We start from the raw sequence: 12,488 nt of genomic DNA on the forward strand, positions 1-12,488 counted from the left end.
AAATGAAAACAATCCTCTTCAAAGAATCAGGGAGATACCTTCCTTTCCCTTTTCTCTGCCCAAACTTATGCTTTTCATAACTACATGTGTGTGCCCTGAAAACTAAAACAATGCGCTGCATCCCTTAGCAACTGAGATCATTATAAACAACTTACAACGTAAAGACTACACTTTCTGGTTTTCTTTTGGTTAAAAAAAAATCTGTTCCTTCTATAGAACCTTCTATTCTGCTTAATAGCATTGTCCTTTAAGTCATCCAGGTGGAAGGAATATTAGATGTCTCATCCTAAAAGCTTTCTTTTCCCTCTGTACTCATATTCTGTTGGTCATGAATTTCTGGGAATTCTGTCCTCGATATTCATTATTTCTCCTCTTTTCTTCGCAACTTCCATGCAATGACCTTCATTTGCAAATTTGTTGTCTGTGTCCTAGGATATTGCAACTGTCTTCTTAAATATCTTTAAGGCTTTCCAACCTTCCTTTATCCTTTGCCTCTCACCATCAGATTCATCTCTATGGTATATAGTGATCTTTCTGAAGTGCAACTGATGACGTTAAGCCCCTTTCAAGTTTTTAGTGGCTTCCCCATTCCTGGAAGGACAAAGTCCAAACACAGTTTCATTTCATGCAACGGACCTTGGTGATCCATCCAGTCTTCGCCTATAGTTTATCTAGAGTTTTGTCCACAGATTCTGTTCCAGAAGACTTGAACTAGACCTTTCAACAGGTCATGACATACCAGTCCTCCCATTCTGTTGGCAGGACTCCTACTTATATTTTAATATGCAGCTCAAATAGTTCCTTGTTTTCTGGATCAACATCATATCTTTCCAACTTTACCATTCTAAACAAAGAGTCATTCCTTCCTTAGTGATTCCAGGAAGGCTGGAACTCGATTTCCCATTCCCAGCACTACAGGTGCAGGCACCTGGCCATGCAGGTGAGGGTGCAGGCACGCAACTGCTGTGGATTTGCATCTAATGTTACTGTGTCTGTCAGTGTAGATACAGTCTGTGTTGATTTTGAGACGAGTGTTTCAGGAATAAACCTGGTTAGAATAGAAAGTTCTGTAGAAATAGTCATACCGTTCCTCATAAATATGTGCAACAATTCTGTGTTAATAAACAATTTTTAAATTTAAGGAGATGGAATTGCTAACTACCCTGCTTTGATCATCATACACTGTGTGATATGGTGCAGTATCACACTGTACCCAAACATGTACAATTAAAATAATAATAATAAACACAATAAATTTTTATAGAGAATAAAAAAACAATAATCATAAGTGCTGAATATACTTGTATTGTAGAGTCAGATGGCATATTTTTCATTACTTATGATACATGTTTGGTATGTATAAAAGACTGGTATTTTAAGGCCTTTCATCACTTATAGTGTTATATACTCTGACAAATTAGATGTGATTGTTTTTGTTATGCTTAGTTTTATCAACAGAAAATATGCTAAAGATCAGTATTAAAAATGTTGTTTTGCTTTGAATCAAATGTGAAAGAAAATACACAAATTTCAAACTCATCACCCATAAACAGAGAGATAAAGTAGGATCTTCAAGTGGTCATTTTATTAACAAATACAAATTTGAAATGTTTATGATAAAACATGTTAACGTTGAACAAAAATGTGTGTAAACAGTAATTCTACAACTGAGAGGACATCTCAGTTTTGTTAATTTTGGTGACGTCTTCCCAACCACGTCTAATTTTCAGTATCTTCTTCCTTAAGCATGGCAGGAATAGTACAGTTTTACATATCAGGACAACGATTGGGAGAAAAACAGCTATCATAAAAGTTGGAGGTGTATACCATACAAATTGTTTTATATCTACCCATTTATTCCAGGCAAAAATCAATGCATGTATTGTACCAAGTAGAAGTGAAACAATTCCTAGTTTGCTCTGTAAAAGAAAAACAAAATTACCTTAGTGAATTTTGGCTTAATAAGAGTTTGTTCCATCCTATTTCATCTGAATCTGTTCTGTTGCTTGGGAAACCTTCCATTTGTTTATTAGTGTTTTCCTAACACATTTCTCAACAATGTCCATTCACATATTTCTACGCATTTTACATATTCCCCCTTATCACCTCACTTTTTGGGTAATGTTCTCATCTCCAGGCTAAACTGAGAAAATTCACAGTCTTCCTTTTAGTCTCAGGTGATCAATACTTCTATCTTTTCTTTCTCTACCATTTTGTTCATCTCTTTTATGATGTTTATTTTATCATGCTTTGTCTTATGCATGGAACTGACTCTTATTTATCACAAGGTCACTGCAAAGTCAACATGAAGTGCACATTTTAGGTATTCAATAAAGTTAGGTTGACCAAAGATTACTGCAAATATCAGCTTGACTTCAATGATCTTATTAAACTGTGAACACAACTAATGTGATTCACTCTGATTTTGGTAAATGAATACTAAAGTGAATGAATATGTATTTCAAAAAAATTAAACATTCAGATGAAATGGGAAAATACTTGTAATTATTTCAATGTTTCAGCAAAATCTAGAGATGTAAAGAAAAATTTGAGCTTTCTTTGGAATACTCTAACATCATACAGATTAGGTACTTACAAATAGTTGCTCATGTATATAATTTTATGGCATTCTCACAATAGCTCTTCTAGGTGACTTTTGATTTCTATTCACTTTACTGGAAATGGTCATGAGTCTGCCAGAATGAATCTAACTCACAATTACTGTACTCTTGAACCCCAATAAATACAATTAAGTTTATATTTTCAGATATGAATCTCTTAGGTAAATCATAGTGTAATTCTGAATGAAAAGTTACTAGATTAGTCATTGAAAAATACACATATTTGGTTGCAGATTAATCTTACCAAATGTGTACAGTATACTTATTATAATCTGGGTATTGTATCTACAGTGGAATGAACTCAGTTGCTAAGATGCAGTGTTTGAATCTCTAATTAAATCTGAAAAATTATGCTCAGCTCATGTGTGGCAGGCAAACATTTCCTGAGGAACAGAGAACTCCAATGGCTTCCAAGCTGAACATACACGTTTGGAAAACACTTTGCTTAGAGAATGCGGTATCATCTCTAAACCACATTAGAATAATTCAGATGCAGAGATATTTCCCAGCTTAATTAGATATGTTTGTTGGATATGATGTGCAGATATGTAGAAAGGATAGTGGGGAATGTCTGACTTTGTGGAAATTTCAAAAGATGTCCACCCATGAAAGTTAAGGCTATGTAATTAAAACAATTTTGGCAGTGCTCATGATGGAATTAAATTTAGTCCTTTGAATTTTACAGATATGGGCCCCCTTCTGAAGTCTGGCACAATGATCTTCTTAAGTGTAATCTTCCACTAGGAGATAAATTTAAGTAAATCTAAGATAGTTTTTGAGTCCCAGGAGTATTTAGAAACTTCAAAGGAGTAAACTATCAAAAATGTAACTTGGGGAAAAGCAGGTCTTAAAATGAGATATTGAATACCTTTGGTTAATAAAAGTCTTTGTTTTCAATGAGAGATTTTTCACCCTAGATAGTATAAAACTGTGCAATTTAAAAGGCATGACTCAAGTCAGGGGATGGGTAAAAGAATTTTTTAATTTGTAGGAACTATTAACCAAGGATATTCCTAGAATATCACATTATAGTTATTAGGTGGGTAGCAAATATAACAAGTTTCAAATGTTAGAGTATTTTTCTTTTAGTGATGCCTTTTATTTATGTCTATAAAATGCATTCTATTTAGAAGCAATAGAGAAAAAACAAGAGAACACATTATTAACTGGAACAAATGTGGGATATTTATATTGGAAGGCATTTGTTATTCTTTATGGGCTACGGTCAAATATTTAATATTAGAAGCACAAAAAGTTGGCCTCTCTGAAGAGGGACTAGAGTTACTTTAAATCATTTACCTGAATATAACGGAATTCTCTCCATGTCAAAGAGTCGCTCACAGATGGAATAGATGTCACAGCCAACAAAGTCAGTATTGCAAGTCCCACAATTCCCAGAGATACATAAATCTCCATTCTCCAAACATCGTGCTCAATCCAGGCATCTTCTTTATTTTGTTTGACCTACCAGAAGGTAAAAGAGGAAAGAAAATACGGAAACCACACTCATTTCTCACCTGTGAATCTCTTATACATGCTTTGTCTAAAATGAGCCTACACAATTTGTAACTGTTTTTTTTTTACATTCCTTTAAGAGTAATTCAGAGCTCTTTCTTTATATTAATATAATATTTATATAATACATTTTAATTATCTAATAATTATTTAGTGGTCTACTTATATGGAATTGTAGTCAATGTAATGTGGTATTGCAAACAGAAGAACAATCAGCATTAAAAAATAGTCTTGTGAGGGTGTTAGAGGATTGAAATGTGGCCCTGTCCATTAAATAAATAAATAAATAAATAAATAAACACACACATTAATGTATATTATATATTATTTGATACATATATTTATATATACATATAAATATATACGTATATTTAGTATATATATAGTGTGTATGTATATATATATATATATATATATATATATATCTCCATACATATATATATTTATTACCAGGGATTGAGAACAGATGCCAGAGGCCCTTAACCACTAAGCCACATCCTGGTCCTTTTTAAAATTTTTTATTTTGAGACAGGGTCTCACTAAATTGCTTAGGGTCTCACAAAATTGCTGAGGCTGGCCTTGAATTTGTGATCCTTCTGCCTTAGCATCCTGAGTTGTTGGGATTACAGGCATGCACCACCCTTCCCGGCAACAAAATATTTTTTTAATATTATTAAAGTTGTACTTTATTTTCAGCTTAAAGAACATTTCTTAATATAAAATTATACAACTAAGCCCTAATGTGACTATAATAAAATTAAAAAAAAATTAGATAACTTTCTCAATCCAGGGTTTCAATGGGGGCTTGGGGTATTGATATTACAATGAGAAGAGATTAATTTGTTAATTGAATTAGACTTTTTAGTTTAGTAATACTGCCGACATCTTTATCCTACCTGTTGGTATGCCCATTTTAGCAACTTGTATCTGTAGGATCGCCTCATTGGATAAGACAGACTATAAATTGCATGTAGAACAGCAAAAAAGAAACTGAGAAGCCCAAACTGCTTTCTTGTTAACATCCACCTATCTAGCCAAGGTGGGAACTTCTTATACTTCGTTCCATTGCGAAGTTGTACAATTGCTGCTATCACGCCTGGCAAATAAACCAGTGCCAAGAGGGTGATGGAAACCACTGGCAAGACTTTGTTAATGACCAGGATTGGAATCCTATAAAAATACTGTTGATGGTCAGTAACTAAAGGATGAATTATTTCCCTCAGGAGAGTGTAAAGAAAGGTCAGAGATGATATAATAGCAGCTATTTTAATTGGCAGACGCCATTTTGGAAAGAGTTCCTGTTTGTGCTGAAGTTCTGAGGGGCAATCAAATTCATCAACATGGGCTGTTTGCTGCAAATGCAAAAGCACAGGTCTTTTTAGCATGCTGGTCTCTCCAGTGTCCTTAGTCTACAAAAAAAGAGAAAAGATATATCTTAAAATTGAACAAAACAGTTAAATTTTCCTTAATCTAATTAATTATGGCCCAGTCATTGTGCTTCTCCGTGAATAAGGGCATTGAGAATCTTGCTTTGGATATTGGTCAGATAAAGATAGCATAGTTTATGTAACTGACTAAAGGTCTACTTGGCTACTTTGAAATTCTCCATTCATTTCTGTTATTCATTTGTTTTTAAGAAAAAAGAAACACATACTTCCAATACCTCCACAAAAGCATAGGCCCTTGTGTCTATTTTGAAGATGTGAAATAATGGAATATGGCAACAGAGAAGTCAAAATTGAAAAACAGTTTTTAAAATCACAATAATCTCTGGTAAAATAATAAACTTATAAATTGTAATAGTCGTGTTTGTTTTGCAAATATTTTATTGGTTCCTAGGTAACTCTTGGTAATGTACTGAAGAGTGAATTATTCATTAATTCAAAACATGAAGGATCAGGAATAACATGGTCATGGCTATTCTGGATAAATTATGGATAAAAATCCATAATTTCCATCATGTAGTCTTGCTTTATATAGTTTATTTTTAAAAAAACTCATTTGATTAAGTATTGATAGACATATATACTATCAGAAGGTAAAACAAAGGCTATATATAACTAGTTAAATCCCACAGAGATGATGTATTTCCTGAGAAAGTTAGTCTTGATCCAGTTGAATTTCTAGGTAGTCAACAATTCAAAAGAAGATTATATTGAATAATTTGTCATTTCTCCAACTGATACACAGAAAAATTTTAAAAAGCTCAAAATGAGATTTAATATCAGTGTTTCATATTGTGCTATTATTATGAATAAATTTGCTTCTCACTCAATGCTATTATTCACTTTTATAGCTCTCTATATGGAACCAGAACATTTTAATGCTTTAAATGATGTTAGTGATTATCTTGTTCATCTCATTTTATGCAGAGTAACTCTAATTCACATGGTTCTCTATAATTTTCAGTGTTTAAAAAATGATCCCTTTTACCATTTGAATTTTACTTTGTGTAATAAATCACTGTTACATCCAATGCTTATTCTAATTACTCCATCTAGAAAGGCTACAGCTTCTGTCATTTCTTCATGTTAATACAGACTAAGTATAATTAACTGAGATCAATTCTCTGGTTAAGAGTAAAGAATTATGGAACAGCAAGGAAAACAACTTGAAAAGGGAAATGATTTTGTTTTATGTACACAGTTACTTTTATAGGATATGTGTTTATAATTTCTTAATTATTTTTTTCATTTTATGTGATTAAGATAAGATAAATAATTTCTGTTAAAAACTATACTTGAAACAATTCAGAAAGGTAAGAGTTTGGAACTAAAATTTTCTGCCTCTTTTTAAGCCAAATATTATAATAAGAAACATTTAATCCTGTGGTTGACCAAAAGTGGGACAAGGGATTCTTATCCAAAAGTGATTTTTTTTGGTTGAACAATGAATCATCGATTTACTTGGTGACCTCTTAGTAAGCTGCCACAGTGTCTGTGAGAAAAATGTTTGCTTACAAAATTATGTTATATGGCATTCTACTTAAATTTTTTTTTTAATGTTTCTTTTATAGACTGTTAGAATTGGAAGGAACTTAGGGATTATCTCATTCAACTCTTTCTTTCACTTTTTTGTTTTGGTATCAAGGAATGAAACCAGGGGTGCTGAACCACTGAGCAACAACCCCAGCCCTTTTTATTTTTTATTTTGAGACAGGATCTTGTTAAATTGCTTAGGGCCTTACTAAGTTGCTGAGGCTGGATTTGAACTTGCAATCTTCCTGCCTCAGCCTCTGAATTACTGGGATTTACAGGTAGGTATGTGCCACCATATCTGGCTCTAACCTTTTCACTTTATAGATAAACCAATGCCCAAAATTTTCAGTGACTTCTTGAAGGTTATTCAGCTCAGTCCCTGAATATCAGTCAAGATACTATTTCTCTCATATGTACCACACTGCCCTTTACCATCACAGTATTAGTGACAGGAACCCAGTGCCCATATCAGCAGACTAGGATGAAAATCACTTTCGCAACACCAGGAGATACAGAATGGCATTTGAATTAGGTTTAAAGATTTTAATTATTAAACCCCATTTTTATTATTTTACCAAAAAATCATCATCTTCTAGATTTTTCCTAGGCTTCGTTTTCCAAAGTTCTTGGTTTGTGGTATCTTTTCTGGTGTCCATGAAGTCTATAAAATAGTATGGTTTCAGCCACCTAGAAAAAATAAAAAAATAAGTAATCTTTTCAAGTCTATTGTATTTATGATGTTAATGTTTGATGGGATGATATGGAGGATTTACTCACTTAAATATTAGAAAAGCAAATTACTTTCAATTACAATTCAGAAAGTGACTGATTTACAGATTTGAAGAGTCTCAGACTAGTGCATTCATGTCAGGAGTAATCACTGTTCTTCAGTAAGTAGTAATTAGTTTTTGTGCAGGAACTGCCAATGTCTACATGGAATACAAAGTGTCCCAACCTTTTACCTTTAGAAGTTTAACTCCAGGTTCTCATTGAGAGGAAAGCCAACTCTCCTCAAGGGTCAACAAAATTAGAAATGCATTTATTTTTTAGAATAACACTGTTATCAATGAGAGACAGAGGTAGATGATATAAAATTATACTTCAGGATTATGTGAAGTTTTTGGGAGGGCAGTACTGGGGATTGAACTCAGGGGCACTCAACCACTGAGCCACATCCCCAGCGCTTTTTTGTGTTTTATTGAGAGACATGGTCTCATTGAGTTGCTTAGCACCTTGCTGTTGCCGAGGCTGGCTTTGAACTTGAGATCCTCCTGCCTCAGCCTCCGGAGCCACTGGGATTACAGGTGTGGGACACTGCACCTGGCAGAATCATATGTTAATAGACTTTCAGTATTGACACTGGACTTCTGACATAAAAATCAATTGATTTTTATGGGGAAATGTTTCTGAGTTTCATATAAGGAACAGAACAGATACTGTTAGTAAGGCAAGCCCTGATTAATGGAGTAAAAGACTAAAATTGTTATTTTCAAAGCGTCATTTCTTTTTCCCACCAGAGTAATGGGCCAGGCTTTGTTGGTAAGACAGGAATTTCTAGTATATTTCCAGTGGAGGTGTTGAGTTGTGTTCGATCATTGACATGCCTGCAGTAACTAGTCAACCCTTTGGAAGATATTTTGCCATTTTTTAATTTTTTTTTTTTACCCGATAAGGAAATCTTTTCCATAGCCACTTTCACAGATCCTCATCCAGGCTTGGTGTAACACTTTTTAAGGAAGACAAACATGATGTTGTAATATTACTCACTGTTTTTATTAGTTCCAAATTTATTTCCAGACAAATACATCTTCAGTTCATACTCTATGAAAAACAGATTAGATAATACAACGGTTGATGGAAAACATTCTGTTTCCCAGTGTTTTTAGATCATCTACATTTTTAGTATGTTCTTAGTGCTTATAGAACATCTGTAAAACTTTATTAGGTGCAAAGTTATTTCTAGAAATACTTTAAAATACTTAAAAACATTCTCCAACTTTTAAGGGTTAGATCTTTACAAAGAATAAAAAGGAGACACTTTTACATAATGCCAATGTTTTCTTTGTTGAGGAGCTCCTGGGACAGTTTCCTGATATTATTAATCTTGGAATTTCAGAACATTCATGATGAGGATACAGATTGAGGATCCCTAATCCGAAAATCCAAAACTTCTTGAGCACTGATCTCATGCTACAAGTGGAAAATTCCATATCTGACTTCCTGTTGCAGGTTGCAGTCAAATCTACCAGTGCATTAAAAACATTGTATAAAGTTACCTTTGGGCTATGTGTACAGGTGCATATGAAACAGGTGCATATGAATTTTGTATTTAGACTTGGGTCCTATCCCCAAGATATATCATTGTATACATGTATATATTCCAAAAAATTAAAAATATTTCTTATCCTAAGGAAATTAGATAAGGGATATATAACTTGTAATTGTTGTTTTGGTTGTGCACATTCTCTTTCCATTTTTTTTCCTGATGTAAAATATTTTCTTTATTTGAAGATATGCCCTTTTTATCTCCAATATTGTGTCAGGAGGTTGTCAGTTATAGTAACACCCAGGCTTTGGCCATAGAAATGAGCTTACCCAAAGTTGGGATGCTACAGAACTACCATGCTTTCCTGCCCCCATGCTGTAAGGAGGAAGATGTCTTTATTTTAATAGGAGAAATACAACATAGAGAAGTAGAAAAGAAACAGGAGAGTTCTAGTGGCATATTTTGAGTACTATAGTCCCTGAGATTAGATCTTGAATATCTCAACTACACAGTCAATACATTCCCTTTTTGGCTGGAGTTGGTTTGAGTTGAGTGTTGATCACTGGTTTTTGAACGAATTCTGGGTAAAAGCATATGCCAATTACCAACTATTTACCAACATGATTCTATATAGATACTAATGAGGAAAAAGAGAAATAAGGCTTTGTGCCACCCTGAAAAAGTGTACATTCTATTGTCAGGAAGTATTATTTCACTTTATTTGGTGATTTAACCAACATTGCAAATAGAGTAATTTGGAATGGTATCTAGAAGCAGAATACCATCTATAATCAAATACAAGGAATTATTTGCCATGTTTAAAGGCTATTTTAACTTGGAGTTTCAGAGTTAAAGATAACATATAAACACATGTTTATTCAATAGTCATTAACTATAGCGGAAGGAATGATGTCAGACAGTGGGAACATAAAGTTAAATGAGCTAAAGCCTCTACCCTTAAACATCTTGAAATCCAGGAGAAAAGGCAACCATTTCAACAAGTAACTTCATGGTAGTATGCTGTATCCTAAAAAAAAGAAAAAGTTTTATGGAAAGATGGTGGCATTGGAAGGGAAACAGAGTCCTGGGACATCTAGCAAGTTGGCAGTGTTTGCTGACAGAGGGCCACTTTAAGATTCCAAGTGCAAAGTCAGAGTGGCTCTGGAGGGAGATCATGCTGAAGAGCAAAGCCAAGAAAAAGTCCATGGCCATGAGAGAGAGAGAGAGAGAGAGAGAGAGAGAGAGAGAGAGAGAGAGAGAGAGAGAGAGAGAGTTGACTGTGGGAACCACAGTACACTTTGTGCTCAGAAACCAGGAAAATAAATTATCAGTCAAAACATATTGGTTTCCAACAGACATTAACTAAATATATAATTGAGGTTCTACAGCAAATTTTCCTTTTTATAAAACAAGCAAACAAACCTAACAGGAAACAGCAGTGTGAAGATGTTAGGAACTCCAGAACTTGACCCAACATTCTCTAATTTTCTTCCTATTAAAAAGTGAAGCAATTTCTAAATGAAATTTAGAAATTTCTCTAATTTTCTCTAAAATAGAGAAATTTAGCAATTTCTCTATTTCTGATGAGACTGTTCTGTTTTGCTGTACTGGGATAGCAGGCCTGGTGTTCCTGCTAAATATTGACACAGCCCAACAAACTCATGTTTATGGCCAAGAATTTAGAATATCAAGAAACCCAAAGACTGGAACACATTGTGGGTTGCCTTGCATTTCCAACCTTCTATCCTTTCAAGTGCACACTTGCTTCAGGACATTTAACTATGTGAAGGGAAGGTAGTTTTCTTCACTGCATCGTTTTTTTTTTGGTTTTTAAAAAGCATTGGGCCCCCTCCCCTATTTAACATTCATGCTAAATGAATGGCCATTTATTAAAAGTCAGGATACAATTAGGATTTTTTTTTCTTCAAAAAAAAAAAAAAAAAACAACAACAACAAAAAAAACAGAGTAAGGAATTTGGAAGTGTATGTAGATTCTATGTCTATAAGCCCCCTTCAGTAGATTTGACTAGAGCGACACGTTTAAACACCTTGATGGACTGTTTTGAAGGGAATCTGAACCACACCCAGATCCTGAGAGAGTCGGACCAAAGAACCTAATAAAAACTTGCTGTTACTAGGAAACCTGAAGCCGAAGTTGCCCAATTTTAAGTATCAGGTACCAACCATTCATCAATGCAGTGCAAACCGGTGGGAACTTTACCAAGTTGGAAAACTTGCCATCAGAACCCAACCTGAGGACTCACTTCATAAGCCATCCGGTGAAAAGGCCTCCAGTGATTCCCCGGCTCCCACCCCTGGCCCGGGTACAAGCGCGCGGTGTGCTCTGCGGTGGGGTGGAGCGAGGTAAGCAGCCAACTGCGCCCGGACCGCGGCGGGCGGGCGACCCTTAACCACTCCCGGGGCTGGGGGCGGGCTTCGCGGGGGGCGCGCGGGCGCAGGGAGCAAGCGGCCAGCAAGGCCGATTCGAAGGACTCACCAGCTCTTCTTTGGGACCTGACGGTGAGTCTGGCAAGTCCGGCCGCCGTGGGTGCTGGAGGTGCCGGCCCGGCGACTCTGAGCCCAGTTCCCTAAGCTGCTCGCCCCGGGCTGACCCCGCCCCCTCGCCAACTGCGCCACCAGCGCCGCCTGCTGGCGCCCGTATCTGCGGGGCTCCTGCTCAGATCCCCGGTCCCCAAGTTGCAACCTGGCCCCTCCCAGTTTCCTTTCAAATAATTCGTCCCTCTGCAGGAGATCTTCTCCCGGCGCTTACACCCCTCCCTAACCCCTACCCCAACAACGCACATTCGTGCATCCTTTGGAGCAGTGGTTCTCAGACTTCGAGGTGCATCACAATCACCAAGTTTTCCAAACTGGTAAAGTTACCACGGGTTTTCTAGAGAAAGCCTAGAAAAAAACCTGCTGCTGGAATCCATTCAGTTTCCAGTTCAGTAGTTCTGGGAAGGGGCCTGAAATTCTGCAGCTCTCAGATGATACCAAGCATTCCCAGATTTTGAGAAGGATTGCTTTAAATCTTATAAACCCATCCACAAATTAGCTGATTTAAAAATCAACAAGTTTCTTTGTGGTCTGGTTATTATTTACAATTGA

The 12,488-nt window shown here is 35.6% G+C and overlaps 1 protein-coding gene across 8 annotated transcripts; it reads right to left on the bottom strand.

Moving 5' to 3' along the window:
* Positions 1 to 1,563: 1,563 nt before the first annotated feature.
* Positions 1,564 to 12,032, bottom strand: Steap1 (STEAP family member 1). 8 transcript variants are annotated; one of them, XM_078040452.1, is made up of 8 exons: positions 11,878 to 12,023; positions 10,336 to 10,407; positions 8,882 to 8,935; positions 8,347 to 8,434; positions 7,690 to 7,801; positions 5,033 to 5,545; positions 3,921 to 4,085; positions 1,564 to 1,919 (listed from the first exon to the last, which is right to left on the bottom strand). In XM_078040452.1, the coding sequence occupies exons 5-8, from the start codon at positions 7,768 to 7,770 to the stop codon at positions 1,662 to 1,664; spliced, it is 1,017 nt and encodes a 338-aa protein (XP_077896578.1). In that variant the 5' UTR covers positions 7,771 to 7,801; positions 8,347 to 8,434; positions 8,882 to 8,935; positions 10,336 to 10,407; positions 11,878 to 12,023; the 3' UTR covers positions 1,564 to 1,661. The 8 variants fall into 8 exon arrangements, with proteins under 8 accessions (XP_077896578.1, XP_077896577.1, XP_077896579.1 ...); XM_078040451.1 differs by lacking the exon at positions 10,336 to 10,407; XM_078040453.1 differs by lacking the exon at positions 8,347 to 8,434.
* Between the last annotated feature and the right edge of the window lie 456 nt (positions 12,033 to 12,488).

Source organism: Ictidomys tridecemlineatus, chromosome 2 (genome assembly GCF_052094955.1).
Source record: "Ictidomys tridecemlineatus isolate mIctTri1 chromosome 2, mIctTri1.hap1, whole genome shotgun sequence".
Lineage (NCBI taxonomy): Eukaryota > Metazoa > Chordata > Mammalia > Rodentia > Sciuridae > Ictidomys > Ictidomys tridecemlineatus.

Excerpts from the sequence above, each read along its gene's own strand:
- Steap1 (XM_078040449.1), bottom strand. Across the intron at positions 5,546-7,689 it reads TAGAAGATGATGATTTTTTG|ACTAAGGACACTGGAGAGAC; the intron begins GTAAAATAATAA and ends CTTTTTTTGTAG. Across the intron at positions 4,086-5,032 it reads TAAAATGGGCATACCAACAG|GTCAAACAAAATAAAGAAGA; the intron begins GTAGGATAAAGA and ends ACCTTCTGGTAG.